Raw genomic sequence first — 19335 nt, 5'->3', positions numbered from 1 at the left:
GATAAAAAAAGTGATATTAGTAAAATTATTCTTTGTTATTTCAATTGGAAATCGAAAAAAAATGAACTAAAATTTACCTTAAAACTCAAGACTCGGATTTGACCAGTTCGCTGTGAATCGTATACATTTAGAATCCAATTTATTGCCAAGTCCAGCATAAGCGGCAAATCAATTTGATCGATTGTCACATATAGTGAATGCAATACAGTTGTCATGTCAGGAATATCAATCAATTTATCGTTTTGTGCGCGCAAACCGTGACGGTCAAATGATTCAATCGCAATAGACATGGGAATGCGATCAAAAGCTGCACCAACAAAAATAAATAAATGAAATTAGTGAGTTTTATTTGTGTGTTGTTGAATTGCATTCATTTCAAAAATGTATCTCTAAATACACACCTAATCGCTTTTGAACTGAACGTAATTTCAATGCTGTTCGATAGGCTGAGAACCGAACTTCATTCAAATCGGCTAATGATTTCATCAATTCAATCATTTCCGGATGGTCCCAGTGCGTTGTTTCACGTTCATGACTAGAACAATAACGACAACAATAAATATGCATTTGTTTATTTTAATTAATTGTATATACTCATGAATTGGGCTCAACGGCGTGTATATACACGGAAACTTACTCGATGTAATAGGGTACATTGGCTGGTGTTGTTGCACGTTCCCAAGGCGATTTTACGCTTGTACTGAGATTTGGCAAGGGACCAATTGTACCATTATTCACTGCATGACTTCCATCGGGTGCGAGAATATTTTGATTTGCGCCGGCATTGATTAGAACCTTATGACGTTCTTCTATAGCAATTTGTAATAACTTCATTCTATGAACGAACAAAAATGAAAAAAAGAAAATTAAACAAAATAAATAAACGAGAATTGAAATATTTACATATAAAGATTGAACCAAAATTTATCGACGTTTTACCTTGTATTCAAATCTTCCAGTTTGGCCAAACACTGACTTGGTACTAATACATGATTTGCCGTGAAGAAACTTTGCTGCTCATTACAATCATCAAGCAATGCACCAGCTGTCGTCATTTTATCTCGTAAGCGTTGCAAATATTGAATTTGGTCACTTGCCTCTGAGGCCGATGCTGGTGGTGTCCATGTGTTTGTTGTTGTTTCAGCCGAAGCAACGCGTGACTGTAAATCCTCCAATGTTTTTTGGAATTGACGCATTTTCTGAAAATAATTAAATATTGAGATACAAAAAAACCGATGTTTTCAATTAGTTCTTGCACAAAATCTGTTAAATTAAAAGCCATTATATAACTATAATTAAATTAGTTGGTTTCACACAAATTTGTACCTGAATGAAACGAAGTGAAAGAGCTAATAATATTTGAAAATCAAATGCATTTAACAAAATAAAGCGACTCCGGTGGAGGCATTGCCGAGATATTCGCAAATTAAATTATTCACTAAATTGTTTAAAGCAAACTGCATCTCATTACTCTCAAATCACAAATCGATCATGATTTTAATGTACAAACGGAAAACGTTTGCTATGAAAACGAGCCGAACGCATCACGCCAAACAACTATTTTGCATTTTAAGTGATTAAAATTTTGGTTTAATATTTGGTTTTTCAATTAATTCTTCAACGTTGGGACTATTTACCATGTGAAACATGATGGTTTTGATACAAAGCATGAAACATTACCGCGTTTAATTACTTTTGATCCCTTTTCCGCGCGTGGTTTGTAAAGTGTTTAATTCACGTAATTTATGTGGTTTTTTCTCACCAAACTCATGTTCTGTACAAGTTCTGTATATTTTGCTGTGCTGCCTGTGCTTCTAGTGGACGAGAAGCGGGTTCAATTTAATTGAAATAGTCTATTGTGCGCCGCTTCTTTTAGCATCGTTGCTGGATTTGGTTTTTTGATTTGGGATTTATGCGTGGATTTGTATTTTTCACCATAACATTCCATGGCAAACACTGTTTTTATTAAACAGTTCACGACATAATACTTTAACAACCATTCTTACTTCCTTTTTAAACTATTACATTTTTCAAGCGTTGCTGATCAACGTGGCTAAACCACAATCGATTAAAAAAATTGTTTCCTAATGGAATCACTGCCGTCAGAAAACTTATTGCCATTTGTTTTACTAACAAAAATAACTTAAAGTATTACATTACACATTTCATCTATGTGAACCTCTCGTAATTCAATTAAATCATTTCACATTTTTATACATGTTGACAGAGATGACATCGAACATTCAACGTGCTTTTGCATAAATTATGCAAAAATCAGCTGAATTGCCGACACATCGATTTACTTTTACATTTTAATGCAATAATAACGTCTATAGCTGCTTGCATATTCAAATGATATTCTGTAAATTGACATTTTAATGGCTTTCGCAATAAACGAAACCATTTGAACTAATTGGGTCAATGCAAATATAATCTGTGTGTACTTTGTAGTCGATTCGAAAATCAACGACAAAAGAACAAATGGTATGCATTTCCAAATATTTACACAGCACACCTGTCGATGAAAGTTAGATCACTCTCTCAGTAACTGAAAGAAATAACTAACAAAATACTGCAGTAAAGTTCAAAACATATTATAAATGTCCAGAAATTTTCAATAATAAAATCGTGCATAATTATTTAATTAGATTTTTATACTTATGCATTTCATTACAAGTGTCTACGAATATAATATCATTGAAACTGAATGTAAAAGCATAATAGATATTAGAAAAAGAAATCAAGTCATTCTGCTACAATTTAAAAAATCTCAAAATTAAATATCCAACACTATTCACACTTTCTTCCAGAAAATTCTTCTTTCTTTAAGAAAAATGTTAAGTCTATAAATAAGTATTTGTTTCTTATTCTTGTAGATTTACGATAAGAGCAACAATGTTAAAATCTGTTACATTTAATTTTTTGTTGTAAGCAAAAACAAATGTTTGGTTGTAGTTTAATGTTTTTTTACGTTGCAAGTAAATGTGTCACAATAAAACTTGCATTTCATGAAAAAAAAAAAAGGAAAACAAATGAAATAATTTCATTCCTTCTTAATATTAAGTTCGTTTGTTTTCGATAGAAACTTTTGCAATACATCTTCGTAGTGTATATACGAACGTTGTATGCCACTTCAGTGTGAATATTATAGTGAAACAATAAAAAAAAACGAAACTTAAAAAAGTGTCGAACGAATGAGAAAATGCAATTTCTATCAGTGTATGAGAATAAATATGAACTTGAAACAAACATTGGCTTAATAGTGTTGGCGACCGAGTGCACAATAAAATATTTTATTTAAGGGTATTATAGCGTGCTCCCAAATTGGGAATCCCAATTGGTATGTAATGAAAGATACCAATTCAAGATATCTTTATGATGGATCAAGTCAATTATTTCGAAAAAGACCACTTGACCACTTGCCTATCAAACATCACTTAGCTCGAGTAAAGTCTGTAGACTCCGTTTGATCAAACTTCTAAATGTGTACCCCTACCAAAAGAATTGAAGTATATTTTCGAGAAAACTTAAGAAAAGTCGACAACGATACTTGTGATAAAAGTTTGTAGAGAAAAACACAGCAAAAAAACCATTCTGCATATTAATTTACAATGAACACTTTTAAAGTTGAAATATTGCGAAACAATTTTGCACATTTGCTCGCACAAAGCCATCACGAAAATGGTTGTCGAGCATTTCTATTACATCATTGCAATTCGTTTATTCTTGTTCTATCGTTCGCTCGCAACGCGCTGTGCGCTATACATTTTATTCCTTTTAATCGCTGAATTCGAGACAATGATGCATGTACTTTATGTGCAGCGCACAACAACACTTTTGAACTATTAACAAAGGCGACCGAATCTTGGAAGGAAACGTGCAAATGAACATTTCAGCGACGAAAATTGAATAAAGTCACTGTTATGTTATTACTATTAAATGACACTCTGAGTTTCACAGAGAGATCAACAAGAAAAGTAATTATGATTTAGATGAAATTGAATAATATTTTCATTCTATTATATACTTATTTTTAAAGTAAGTTATTTCAATGCTTTCTGCATCGAAATCCTATAAAAGTTACCAAGTTTCAATTAACTTCAGATACATTTTTTCAAGTCAAATTATCGTCGTTTTGAAATGAAATATAAAAAATAATACGAATCATACTTAAAGGCAAAATAATTGTGATTTTCCGGTTTATATGACATCGAGACTATCAAAAAAAGTCTATTTGTAAATAAAACCGAAGTCATGACTCACACACATAACTTGATTTTATTTACGGGCAATGTTTTCTTCGTGGATCTTATCTTTTTTTGTTTGTTTTTTGTTGTCACTTTTGCTTCAAATTGTTAGTGTCACTTTTTTTTACAAAATAATAAATAAAGAAAATATTTTTAGGAAAACATTGTTTGGGCAAAAACGCGTATATAGATCACTACTTTGTAGACAATTAAACAAACAAAGTATACTGTTGCATCGATAATGAACACAAATTTCTTTCTTTATAACCTTTTAAATTAATTTCGTGTGTAAATTGAATTAATAGTCGCTCATTCATTAAATAGTGAAAAAGTTTAATTTTTTTATGGAATAGGTGGATAAACCACGAAGAAGAATTGTTCTCATAAAGGTATTGTATTCGGTGCATACAACAAAAGAGAATTGATAATAATGACGGCTTATCTACTTTAATAGTTTGCCAGACGTATTTGCGAATGCATGATACGACGTTGCGTGATTAAGGATATTCAAAATTATAGACACTACGCAACTTAGTACTTCTTGTATGCGAAAATGAATAAGTAAATAGACAGGCAAAGGATCATAAACCTGCAATGTGTTTCGGATTAGTGTTAAATAAAATAATCTCATTTTGTGAATTTATTTTGCTTGAGTAACGACCACAAGCATCGTGTACGGTTCTTGGGTCATAAAAAGTAACGCTATTTTCATTTCTTAGAATGTGTCACAATCGCTGTGAGAAGAGAAAAAAAAATAGCGACAGCATTTAAAAAGTGTCGTCGTGCAAATTGTAAACATTGTCTTAAAATGGCACAGAGTATATCGATCGATTCCATGGCAGTGGTGTCGGTGTTCAAATAACTATTTCTGCAACAAAGACGATTTAGATAATCTAAATATTAATTTTTCCTCACAATTCTCTGCATTTACTGCATAGCTCATTTTTGCAATAGCTACGAAGTGCAGTTTTGTCCACCGTAGTACAACAAAAAAGTACTAGAATTGGCGTAAAGCACTAGGCGAAAAATACAAACGAAAGCTAAAGCCAAAACATGAACAAACAATACGAATATCACATTTCATCTTTAATCATAGTTTTTAATCGCCTTAAAACAACTTAGAACGATGGTCAACACAACCGGCAGAAAATGCGCATCGTAAGCAGATTACACTTTTTTATTATACTTTGAAATGAATTGAGCTATGAAAGAATGGGAAATTAACTTAGAATGTTGTAACGAAAATGGTTGATTAAAAAGTTCGCTCGTTCAAACATTAATCGAACGGTCGGATTGAAGCAAATTTTGTGTATTTTATTCCATTACCAATGGCGAAGCATCATGGTATCTGTCATAACCAACTGTATCAATTTGTTGCCATTTCCAATGTGAGCAAAAACATCTCCAAGTCATTTCCTTTTGTCTGTCTTCATAATTTATAACGGTGCACTGCGATATCGCTGTGAGAAACTCTTAACTTCATTGAAATCAAGATTGAAATGAAACTCATGCTTATCATATAACATGAAGGCTCATTTTCATCCATTTAATAGCGAAAAAAAATTTAGTTGAATGATTAATATCCTTTTGTTGTGTATTCCGTATTGTTTTGTATTCATTCAAACGTTATGAATGCATAACATTGACAAATGATGGGTCAACCAAAGTTTTAAAATGAAATTTCCTTAATTAAAATCCATGAATTGAATGGTGTTCTAAACAAACCTCGACTTCGAATCGTAACATTTCGACGACTTGCATATACAACATTTCGCCCTCAGTTTTAGCTTCGCAAAATATATCATCGTCGTCGATCAATGTGATATCACATTCATTGTACGAACATTCAGACGAGCTTCCATCATCGTCCCCGTTCACGCATACAGTGCTGCGATTTAGTGATGCAATTCCATCGTCATCATCATCCAAGTTATTATTTGAATCGCTGGTTACAGTAGTTCGTGTTCGGCTTGAGCCGCTGTTAGTGCTGCCATCACTAACCATAGTGCTGCTTGACATCGAACACAATGTCGTATGAGATTTATTAATCGTAACAGGGGGTCGCATAAACCGCATTGTTTGTTTTCAATTGTTCATAAATTTTGTCCTTGAAATTGTTTGTCATAGAAAGCACAAATCCTGTGCTTTAAAATGTTGAATCAGCAAGAAAAAAAACCTATTTATGTTTAGAATCACTTGTATTCACAACTGTTGATTGAAATGCGTAGTAAATTATTTAAAACACACATTTTTCGAAGTGAATATCGTTTTTTCGACGGCACCTTTTTTTCACTCAATTGCATTATATTTTAAAAGTCTTTTAAACGACGCATTTATCGGAACAAAAGTGTTCATGTCCATTGAAGTCAACCTTCTTCAGTTATTATTATGCAAACGTTCATGAAATTTTACACTATTATTTTAACAATTCAGCAAGAAAAAAGTATTTCCAACACAAAAGAAACAACAAACTATACGAACAAAAAATTATGAAGAAAACACTCAATTTCATGTGTTTTTTTTATCGGAAAGAAGCAAACCTGAAAAGTAGAATGCGTTAAACATTGTTGTTTGGTTCAGCATTTTTCGTCGTCGCTTCTTTTAAATGACTGATAATAACGATCGCTTAATATGTAAAAGAAGGTTCAAGTAAATTACGCTCGTTGTGATTGCACTTGATTCGAAATAACATCGTTTATAAATAACGCATATAGATAAATGCGTTACGTATTTATCACACGTATTAAATGGCAAAGACGGTACTAAGTGACAGCCGCAAAACAGACACAAACATCATTATATGATTAAGCAGACACGACAAAACAAGATGCAACGCAATTTAGTACTGCAGCCAATCAACTTTACGTATAATAAATATCTTTGCTCAGCCGTTGTCTTCGTTGCAGTAGTACAGTGAGTAATGGAACAGGCGTGCTAATGCACGCCGAAACTAATCATAAATTTGTCAAAAGACTGGTGGGTATGGGCCTGTTTGCATTGTAGCAATATCAAAAGACATCCATGTAATATAAGTAAAAACTAGAGAATAAATGGATATGGTTTTTTTTCGAATTGTTGTTCGTTTCATTGAACTTCGTAGTTATAGTGTGAAATAGACACCGTTTTGCGTATAAGCATAATTTCTTCGTCCGAACTGCGTGCGGCCATGAAATATGGTTTTATTATTCCCTGTGTGACTTTATTTTATTCGGATTTCAATCTTGAGCGTCCGAATCACAGATAATGCAAATTTTAATATTTTAACCATTGACTTCCGCTCGCAGCTATTAATGACATTACACATTTCATTTTCAGTACAAAAGATAAGACCGAAGCAAGCCTTTAAATTTGCTAATCGGAATTTTTCTTCACAATAAAATACGATGTTTGAACAACAAATCATATGGGTGTTTGAGATTTAGAAACTTGTAATAAATGCGTCAACACTTGATGAAATTGATAGTTTTCAAAAAAACAAGCACTAAAAACAAACTTTTTAAAAAATTGAAAATCTCCTGAGAATGCGTTTGAAGAATGAGGCACAGCACCAAGTCCCATATTTACAAATTAGGTGAGGTTAACACTTAACCAAACATTTTATTCTCATTCTGGTTAGAATTGTTTATGCGAATGCGGCGATGGCGGTACGAAACACTTCAGTTTAAATGCCTGTCGTCGCGCCCAATGAAAAATGACGACTTACACTCACGCATCAAGGCAGTCGGCCAGGCATTCATTTATATTTTGCAGTCGCATTTCAAATCCCAACACATTTCGACAGCAAGAGAGAAACGAGGATGAAACGATTTTTTTTCTACTTCTGAAAAACGATTTGCAAACATTATGATCACATATGTTCTCCTTCTCTTTGCAAATATTTGTGCTCTCATCCATTTTTTATACCGACAAAACCATGCACATTGAATCCAGATGAAAGAAAACCACGAAAATGGAATCCATTTGCATATTTTGTATGCCCATTACAATCACAATAAAGGCAAGAGTGTTGTTTGCTTTCAATTTCGTCGATTTTAATGCGAGATAAATGGAAAATAAATGCTTTGTGTCTTATGATATGTATTATGCGTTGTTGAAACTCTGTCTCTTCCGTTTTAAATAAAAGATATGATTAATTTGACCAAAATGGCAAGCGTAAAAAAACTGAGTTGATGTTCCTGAGTGAGTGGCATTTGGACGAAACACCAAATGTTCCAAAATATTTGTATGAATCATTGAATGTGTCTAGAGAAAATTCAAACAATACAGACAAATGAGAGAAGGGGTGAAGGAATTGTCAAAAGAAATGAATTTAAAATTAGAGCAATTTCACTGTTTTAATGTCTTGGATTAATTTCCATAAACATTACGCATATATATGTCATTTTTAATAGGTCTCATCTTTCATTCTGCGTATAGTATATATTTGCGCGTATTTCTTCTGTCAACAATTAATATTAAAAATCAACCGTTTGCAGCATCGCATGCTTTTGAAATATCAACCAGAAAATGTAAACATTAATTAATCGATAGACGCGTGTGTCACATGCAATACATTTCACAGTGTTCCGAACCGCAGAATTCATTGTCAATTACATGTCATAATTAAACAAGTTAAAAAAATGATCTCGTTTTTTCTCCCCGCGCTTTCCACTCAATTGATGTTTAATTCGATTGAAATTGGTCTTCAATGCTCGTCGCTGTGCGTAGTTGCAATGTTAACATGATAATTTTCAAGCACAATGGCGGGTGCATCGCTTGACGGCTTGAGACTGGTTAATAACAACCCATCTGTGTTTTTGAGAAGCTAATTTGGGAAGATTCAGTCGTAATAAGCAATATAAACACAAGCACAAAGATTCGTTGACAATTCCAAAGCATGCTCTATTTGTCAATATAATTGAAATGTGGTTTATGATTTCGATTTGTAATTGGCGTCTTTTATTCCGAACAGAAAAACCGTACACATTTGCTCTCTTTCGCTTCATATCCCACGAGTTTTTTTTTGCAAAATTTCATAAGTTTTCATTTGATCGGATAAAATAACATGTTCATAAACTTGTTAATTATGACAAATTGCTTATTGATTATAAACATAAAAAATTCGTCCCATCAAACAAACACAATAAGAAAAGTGTAATTAAAGAGTTTGAAAACTTCGAAAAAGATTTCTTTTTATCTAAAAAAAAATTGATTCAAGTTTTCTTTTCCATAGTCACAATTCAAGTGACTTTTTTGAGGCGGAAACTTCATGCAATCGTCGACAACAACTGTAATGAATTTCAATGTAGAATATTTTGAAGTGCGCCAAACCAAAATAGAAAACATGCAAACGGCATAAACATAATTCTCACATTTTGTAATTTCGCAAATTTTAAACAAAAATTTGTTAAAGAGTTTTTCTTTCGTCTTTTTTTGTGTATGTTTTAATCCACTCCAAACATTAATTCATAATTTCGATGCTTCTGTTTGAAAGAAAAAAACATTCATTCTTTAAAAAATGTGCACATTGACATTGATTGAGTGCAAGTGCTTCTTTTTCTGAGAATTTTTGTCGAACGCATATTTCCGTGCGCTTTCATTTTCCATTGATTGAAGTATTTTTATGAACGAACCGAAACGACTTTTATTTTTGTAAGCAAAAAAAAAAAAAAGAGCATCTTGAACGAAATGAAACAAGTGAAGACTGATGAGCTGATTCTGAAGGAGAAAAAAATGACAATGAAAGCGTATATATTTCACCAACTTCTCATCAACAAGAGGTTGTAATTCGAGAGAAATGTCAGTTATTTGATCATTAAATTACTCAAATTCGGCATGTAAATTGAATCATATTCTCGTAATCAGATTAAAGACGCCAAAAGCAAATTTAAAAAAACTATGGCAAAAGTAAACAAAACTGAATAAATGAGTAACACGCAAAGGACAGAAAGAATAAACGATTAGCCGAGAAGGCGATGTAACGCGCTCGGCTTATTATTTATCTTTTGAATTACACAGGATGAACTACACTTGGAATTTCAAGTAGCAATACAACCGCGAAAAAACACCGAATAAGGCAGTATTGTTTATATTTGGAAAAGTGTCTATGTGCAAACAAAGCAAAAATAATAAATTATAACGCAGCGGCGACGAATGTATAGTGATCTTTTGCACGGATTCAAAATGCATTTTAATAGATTGCATGAATGGTTTAAGTGAGGGATGAGAAGACGAATTTGAGACACAAATAAAAGTAATAATAAGATGCGAGACACGGTTTTTTGCTGTAAATTCATGGAATCGCTTACTTTATCTGAATGTGTCAAATGAGCAACAGCATTAAATGGACATTCGAGTGGGTTTTGCTTTGTACGAAATACAGATTCAGAGCAACACAAAAACTCAAACATTAGTTTTCATTGTGAATGCAAAATGCAATGATTATATAGTGGGCAAGGATGAATATCGTAAGAAAACTTAATGAGCAGCAGGAGATGTATGACTGTAAAAAGAATATGAACGCAAAATATAGAGTTCGAAGAGAGGACATAAAATGGCACAAAAAATAATTTGCAGAGCTGTTAATTATGTCAATTACATCACATTAAGAATGTAGTAGTGGTCTTAACGAGGGAGTTTATCTTCGAGAAAAAAAAACATAAAAGCGAAAAAATTCAAGAACATTCAATTAAAATGATTATTTCAACAGATTCTCACTTTTTGATTAGATTTTTTCTTTCGTTAAATTTCGAAAATTAAGAAGAATGAAGAAGAAATTTGGTTCACCGAAAGTAAAGTAATTCGTTGTAAAAATGTCAATTTGTCAAATTGAATTTGGTGACATATAAAAATGTGGAAAAAAAACCTTGAAATAATTTATGATGTTATAACATAAATATTATGACAAAAAAAACAATGAATATAAAAAAAAAAGTTTTGGACAATTCTTCGGTAAATGCGTTTTCATTTCAAGCCGAATAATCAATAAAATTGATTTAAAGTGCATAATTTAATAGTTTCTTCATTTCAAGTGCATAAATTCATTTTGTTGGTTTTTGCTGAGTCTCAATGAATCGACACCAATTGAGTGCTTTTCTCAAAGAAGGTTTAGACGCAAATTTGACTTCAATGGTTTTTTTGTTTTGTTGAGATAAATGTGTTTAAAATCGTTTTTATAATTTTCATTAGATGTGCCGGCGTCGAAGCGATATTCACTAAATCACTGATTCATTTATTAAACAATTTTTACATTGAGCACAATCTCACTTTTCTATTGTAAAATCAACGTCATTTTTATCTTCAAAACATCACTGTTCAATTTTCACCGATTACTGATGATTTCAAATGTTCGATCGAGTGACCGAACGAAAGCCACTTCAGATAACGTTCTGCTGTGTGTGTTAACACGTCGAAATACCGAGTTCAACTAAATTCAAATGCTCAAAAGAGTCGACGATACGGTTTTTGTACGATCGAGTAACACACTGAATGTTGAAAACGCATACAAACTTAGTGCGACACCAAAGAATTGAAATTCAAAGCAGAAAGACCGAAAACACAACAATTCACAACAACCAACGCTAAACGGCAAACTGAATGAGGAAGACAAACAAAAAAAGACGACGATTGAAAAGGAATGCATATGGATTTATACAGAGAGCGAAAAGAGACCGCAACAAGAACGAACGCATTCAATGTAAGCCTGCATAATAATAGTTAGCGAGACGAAAAGAACAAGAGATAAAAACGAAAAGACAACGGATGATTTTGAATTAATAATTGTTGTACAGGCACGATTGAAGCAGCATAGTTCAACAGCAAACGAAAGAGGACATAAAAATCCATAGTCGATATTCTAATTGAGTAGATTTTTATTCAGTTTTTAAGGCGATGAAACATAATCTCGACTGCTTTTCGAACACTGAAAAGACAATCGAAGAGCTAGAACGTTGTAAATAACGAGCGAGCAATGGTTGATAGAAAATGCACTAAAACACTTCTTTTTTTTTGTATATATTCACACCACATAAATGTAATACGTTGATGGGACGAAATGAAAAATATATTATAAAAAAATTGAATGCGAAAAAATGCATTGAGTTCGTGGTCTACAGACATGGTTGTGTCGTTGCAAAAATATAAAATCAAATTTTTTTTTTGTATTCATGTTTTCGACGTTGAATGGAGTGAATGCGCGTAAATTGCCGTTTCATTTGGCATTCAATGCACGCAATACAAATTACAGCCGACATAAATAGTAAATACTTCAAGTAACAACCGCAACATGATTAAGATGTGGTTGCAATGATTTATAGTTCACTCTAAGCGTTGTAGTGCTACTCTGTGTTTGGGTTATCACGCCGATCCTTTTTTTCAATGAAATTTCTTCGAATGAAAATGTCAAAGTGTTAGTGTGAGTCTCATAAAATATTTTTATGTGTCTATTTGTGTTCGAAGTGATTATGTGACCGACTTTCTCAGGTCCCATTTCTTGATTAATATTTGACATCAACACGCACCGAATGAGATTATTGACTTGCACCAAATGCAAAGGTCTACCTCAAAACGATTTCGGAGTATCATTTCAAAGATCAAATTAAGATAAGTCTATTGATGCGTATTTATTCGAAGACATCTTATTTCATTTTACCGATACATCAAGCGGTAGTACGATGATTTACGTTTCAAACATGATTTCAAGCATTACAATTATCGTTCGTTTTCGATGAATATAATATGTTGGGTCTTTATTTTCTCAACGGAGTATTTTGTGCAATGACATGGTAATGCACAACAGCATCAGATTCTCGTTGAATCTCATTGAAGATATTCGATCCGTAACGGCTGTGTCTAACGAAAACTGCATGAAATTGTTCCGCCACGAATCCGCTGCGCAATACAATCAAAGTATTACTAAATATGATCACTTCATATCTCATTGTTGACATTTGTAACTAATCCCATTTTATGCATCGGCTTAGGCCATAATTCAATTTTCTCACTGCGGTAAATGTGTACAATCTACGTATACGTTTAAAATTCAAGAACAACGTATCACATTTATGCATTTAGAAGTACGCAGTAATTGTACGTTAAAAAATAAAATACAATCCATTGAACATATTGGAACATGAATTTTCAAATAGAGCCGCCAAAAATAAAAAAAAATCATAATTGTACCATTTGGATGACAAAAAAAATTGATGAATTTGACATCAAGCTAACATTTTCTCTGTTTACATCAACCTAAGTTGAATATTTTCACGTTTTTCTTTGCTGTTGTTTGCAAACAAAGGGAATTTATTTCATGGCGATGACTAATCCGTTCGAATGTTCCAGCTCTGAACCGAAGAAAAAGCAATTTTCATTTTAAAAATAGTTCCGATGAAATATTATTGGCGTTTCATTTTTCACTTCTGAATGGTCGCCGTTGTACGCGAATCTATTTTTTTCTATAGATTTTCTTGTCATCCATGCGCGACATTCGTTCATACTAACGAAATGTCGTAATTTTTCAACAAAAAAAAATCACATCGAAAATGTAAATCAATACTGATACCTAATTTGAATGGTATAACATGGCAATGGTATTCAATTTGGTAGAATCGATATAATCGATTGCAACTGCTAAAAGCAAATTCTAGTAGAGAAATCAACAAACATTTCGGATCCGCTGAGCACTGAATTTATTTCTGCGTCTTCTATTTAATCTAAATGGCGCAACAATAAAGTGGGTTCGAATGGCTATTGTATCGCTGAACTGTTGTGAATATATCGTTCGAACTGTTTGCAACGGTTTCATTGACGCGCAACGATCGATACGCTGGCTAAACTGTACACACATCCGAATGCATTTTTTTCTCTTTTAACTTTTAAACAATATTTTAAGAGTTCTCGGAATCAATATTTCAGATACACAATCGAAACTTCGACATTGACATATGTTGTGTGTGAGTTGTTTGTGCATGCACAACGTCATATTATCTGGGAATGTGTATAATACGAAAGAAGAAAAAAAATGTGGGTGGTTTTTTATTAGGCAGTCGCAGCAGTCAACATCGTGTCTCAATCGGTTCGAACGTATCGTTTCAATGACTGATTCAATCGACCGACAAATTCTGGTCCATTTCCTGAAAACGATTGAGCATTGATTCTGACATAAAACATTAACTTTCGCTTTTCATCTCGACTATGTGACACAGCATACATTATTCACGTTGCATGCATTATGAGTTTTAGACACAGCGACGAGAGATCGTCGACCGAAACCATAAATTAATTGTTTGTAAATACATTTAATTTATTTTATATTTGTTATTGTTGTTGTCATTGTTTTTCATAAGCAGAGCGAATAGAAATCTCGACAATTAAACAAAACTATTACTATTTGACACCAAAACTAAAAATTTATACTCTACACATAAAATGGAATTTATTATTTAAAACCATAGAAAAATCTTACAGAATGGCTGACAATGTAAACTCTGACACTTCACATTACATTTTGTACGATGAATGCATTAACTTTGATGGTGCCGCTTGATTGAAAACGTACATTTAAGAATGGATTTTTGTGTGTCACTTGTTTATTTGAATGTGGTTAAGTTTAAACAATAAACTTACTCAAAATTTACCTCAAAAACGTGATACTACTTGGATTCGAAGCACAAATATTGAACTTTCCACTTAGTTGAAATCTTCACGAAATTATCCATACATTAAAAAGACAATTCAAATTCGACGATCACTTCAAAACCATTGAAATTATTTAGTGGCAAACAACAAATACATTCAACATTCTCGGAGTTCAATCTGTCGAAAACTGTTCGGTCGGTTCGCATCAATTAGTTGTGTATACAGGCTACAGCAGGCAAAATGTTGATATGAACATCGTAAGCGAAAACGATGTGTGCGCGTGAATCCGAAAATTCACGATATTCAATAAAAACAGTGGCTATAATAACATCCCAACGCCAACGGATAATAATAAGCTTCCACACGGAAAAATGAAATGGTGTGTGTGTGTGTGAATGGCCGTATTTATGTCGTTAGCTGAATCATTTTTAAACTAATAATTCTTTTTTTACGATAAACAAGCGAATACATCTCATATGTTCAACTCATACAGCTGATAATAGCCGTTTTGTTTATTTACTTTATTTGTAGATACATTGACTTTTTGCTCGACACATTCTACTCTGAAGACGAACGACAGATTTTAGCAAATGGCATAAAATATGCATTGGCAAAAGTTAGTTGCTCTTCATGGCTCTTATTTGTTGAATGCCAACATTTCACGTATAAATAGGATTTTTCCATTTAGCATGCTTTCAATTTCAATAGTGGAACACATTAAATGTCTACATTGTAGAATAAATACAATGTAGCGGTGATCGACCCATCTAATGTAGAGTGGAAATATGCATTTTCATTTTAATAAGATCAATAATTTGATGATTGGCTTTTACGTTATTCGATGATTGATGCTATGCGAATTGAATGCCAAAATAAATCAAATACCCATAAATATATCCGCATAATTTAATGAACGCATTCTTAAAATGTTATCATATGTGCTCAACTCAAAATTCGATATATGTTAATGCGGCTTTGTCTAGTGAATAAAAAATGGAATTATTTTCGATATTAATAGCCGTGTGTTGCTGCCACCGGCGCTCATAGCATGAAAGCTGAACGATTTTACGAATGCACATAGTATTATTGAATTCCATATTTATATATATTTGCTCGAGAAGCTGCAAACGACTAGACAAACGTCATTCAAACTGAAATACTGAATATATTTATAAATTTATTATGTCCACATATGCACCGGTGCGATACATAGTTGAGTCATAGAGTATGGTAAAGTTTGAAACTCTATGTGCCTATTCTATGTAAATAGATGTGGAAGGGAGAGAGAGAGAGAGAGAACTTAGTTTTAAATCAATTTATAATGCATTGATATGCCACAACACCAGAGGTTTGTTGCTAATTTTTTAGCAAATTTTTTTATGGAATTCTAAATACTAAAGTTGTATATTCCTTTTATGATCTGCACTATTCTCATGAGTTCAAACTTAAATTTTTGTTGGAGAGTGTACTGTTATCGTTTGAACGCTCCCATCGAACAGACAACATCGCTTTATGTGTTGAACGTGAGTATGTTGAAAAATGCTTGGAATATGCAATTTTATTTGAAAGACGTTTTGTGCATTTTTACATAATGTAAAATATGTTTTGATTGACGCTTGAAAACGCACGTGTTTCGTTTCCTCCATGTTATGTCAATAGAGTGAAAGTGAACTAATTTTATTCTTTGTGCTTGTATTGCTAATCCATGGAATGTCAAAGCAGTCAATGATGTTTTTTTTTTTTTTCATTTTGAGCATGACTTGATTTTCTGCTTGGCAGCTCAAAACCAATTGCCATCGATTTATAATAATTCAAAACATTTATGGATTCTCTATAAAACGACACGATATGACATTTATTTCTAGGGGGATTCCGCGCGTATTTATGTACCAAAATTTAACTTCATTCTTAAAATCTCATAAAAATTCAAATATCTCACCGTATCTGACAATATCCGTAAGTATTCACCGATACCCACCATGTAGGATACTTCAAATTTTGTCGAATATTTTGACATTTTTAGAATATGGGTGAATATGAGATAATAATGAATGGTGGTGAATTTTTGGCGCTGCAGACCTATTTATAATAGGTGAATTATTGGGACAGCTTCTAAGCTGTCATGGTAGTTGTTTGTTACATGTGTGTAAGTTTTTGCATTACAAAGCAAAATTGAAATGTGCCATTTGCAATGGAACGGTTCTGGCGTGAGTATCAAAACTTCTACGAATATAAAATTCCAAAAATTATTAAAGATATTTTGGCTGTCTGTGCAATCGATAGAGCGTCATTAAGTAATTTAAATGAACAAAGTATAAAAGAGATTGAACAAATAGTTAATCAGAACAAATCAATATATTTTATAATATATAGAAGCTGTCATAATAATTCACCACTTCTTCATTCCCTGTTCTTGTCAAGTTCAACATTGTCGGTATTGCAGTTCAGAAAATCTCAAAATATCTCCCAAAAAACGTAAAGTTGTGTTAACATCTCTTGAATTTGTTGAAATCCCCCGAATTTGTTCATATTTATTCATATTTAAGAGCGCGGAATCCCCCTAGATTTATTTTAAATTTAAGCAATGTGCATACAATATATCTCTTATAGTTGCTATTTTTTATTCAAAAATTCAAACAGATGTAAAATCACAAAAGTAAAACAGTATTGATCTAACAATAAGTGGGTCAATTCAATTCATTTCATCTCGTTTCGTTGTCAAGCCAAAATAGCTTTAAAGCTGATAACTTTTAATGACGATGATTTTGTTGTTGATGCACATTATTTGTCTAAGCTCTTATCATCGTACTTTATGGTATATAATCCATATTTTTGGTGGAATCAGATGCGAAAATTGTAATGCATCAAATTCACAAGTCAATATATTTGAAGCAAAAGCATCAAGAGTCTTTAGCGAAACGCAGTCTTGTTTGAAATAGGACGTCGTGACAAAATTCTAAAGACGATTTCGAAAACTTTAACATCAACTTATCTAAGACTGTTCGGTAACGATGTGGCACATGCTTAGTATGATTACAAAATTCGGCAACTTATTCATAAAGTATTCGGCAGCCAAATTGCATTTGGTATCGCATGAAACAAAGCATATGGAAATTATTGATAATATTTCATTTTATCGAATTTCTTTGTTGAGTCCTCTTATGATCCGGCAATGAGTGCCTGTGAGTATGTGGGTTTGTTATACAAGCAAGCGCTCGGGAATTCACCATGAAAATGTTGAATAAATCCTTGTTCACAGCAGATTGCGTCTCAATTTAAACGTTAAACCTCAATGGGATTCATTGTAAGACCAATGGAGTATGTAAACTGTATATGCAATTATATGCATACAATGCTCTGCAGGCGCATTTGCGGATTTATCTCGTTTTACGGTGGTGACTGTGTGTAATTAATGAAGGGAATACTCAAAATATCGTACGAGAAATAGTAAATTATGATCGTATAAAGTAGAAGAATTTTTAAAGGGCTCATGGCAGTTAAAGATGATAAATTTATTACCAACGTAATTACCAAACTTGATGATGACGGAAAAATACGCACGGTTTTATGTTTTGTACGATTTAATAGCTAATTAAAGTGCTTTTCAAGCGATTCATTTCGCATGGCTGATCAAATGCATTCTACAAATCTTTGTCGTTGAAAAGTCTCGAGTTATTTATTCTTTTTTTAAAAAGTAAATTGTTTCATTAGAAAATTTACGACGATACAGAATACGATTATCACATCAATGACGGTGGTGTGCTTGTGATATTGATTCACCATTTAAATGCATTTGATTTTCAATGTTTGACGATGCAACAAAGGGAATTCCAATATAATATAACTTACCGTCATATATTCATCCAGGCTATGTTTCCAGTTGTCTGAATGATCAATCAGTTGATTCCATTGCTCGGATAGTTTGCCCACTTCACGGGAAATACTGCGTGTCAATTCGCGACTTTGCTCATCTGCTGATAAATAGCGCGAGTCATTGTCCAATGCTGAAACATTTTCATTTTTTTATCGACATTTTTTAAATTTTGGTTTTTATTGCAATAAATTAAAAATTGGTTTAATATTATCTCGAACGGATTCTTACCTTCAGTGTCGCTTGTGTCAGACACAGGTGGTTCACTGGTCACATATTGCTTGCCACTTAACAAATTGCTTTCAACAATGGGTCGTTTATCCTCCAATTGGCGTCTGAATGCTTTATGATCGTCCTGAAAAATAATTTATACGAAAAAAGATTGTTAATAATATGTTTTGAAAAGACGTATATTTCTTTGAACGCAGAACCAAGCGCAAAACTATTCTAAATAAATCGTTGGGCGTCTCCATTTCATCGCATTTTGTAAGCTTGTACATCGCATACGATTCGATTCAATGCGATGTAATACAATGTTTTGAAAAAATAAATAAAACTGAAACAAGTTACATTTAAAAAGTTGAGATTTTCTAACGCTTTTGG

General features: G+C 32.7%; 1 protein-coding gene across 7 annotated transcripts in view; it reads right to left on the bottom strand.

The window, feature by feature from the left end:
* Window positions 1-19335, bottom strand: part of LOC116350799 (dystrophin, isoforms A/C/F/G/H) — a 135548-nt gene that overhangs the window by 3328 nt on the left and 112885 nt on the right. For all 7 annotated transcript variants that reach the window (XR_004202053.1, XM_031782736.1, XM_031782737.1 and 4 more), the window contains 6 exons: window positions 18964-19087; window positions 18711-18865; window positions 940-1199; window positions 638-835; window positions 402-535; window positions 78-307 (listed from right to left, as the gene is read on the bottom strand). Coding sequence is in view for 6 of the 7 variants with exons in the window: in XM_031782736.1 (XP_031638596.1) it covers window positions 78-307; window positions 402-535; window positions 638-835; window positions 940-1199; window positions 18711-18865; window positions 18964-19087 (1101 nt within the window). In the remaining variant the exon portion in view is untranslated. The remainder of the gene's footprint in view (window positions 1-77; window positions 308-401; window positions 536-637; window positions 836-939; window positions 1200-18710; window positions 18866-18963; window positions 19088-19335) is intronic.

This window comes from Contarinia nasturtii, unplaced genomic scaffold (genome assembly GCF_009176525.2).
Source record: "Contarinia nasturtii isolate CC-2019 unplaced genomic scaffold, AAFC_CNas_1.1 Cnas_scaffold_4311, whole genome shotgun sequence".
NCBI classification, from domain to species: Eukaryota; Metazoa; Arthropoda; class Insecta; order Diptera; family Cecidomyiidae; genus Contarinia; species Contarinia nasturtii.
This window is presented reverse-complemented; position numbering and strand designations above follow the sequence as displayed.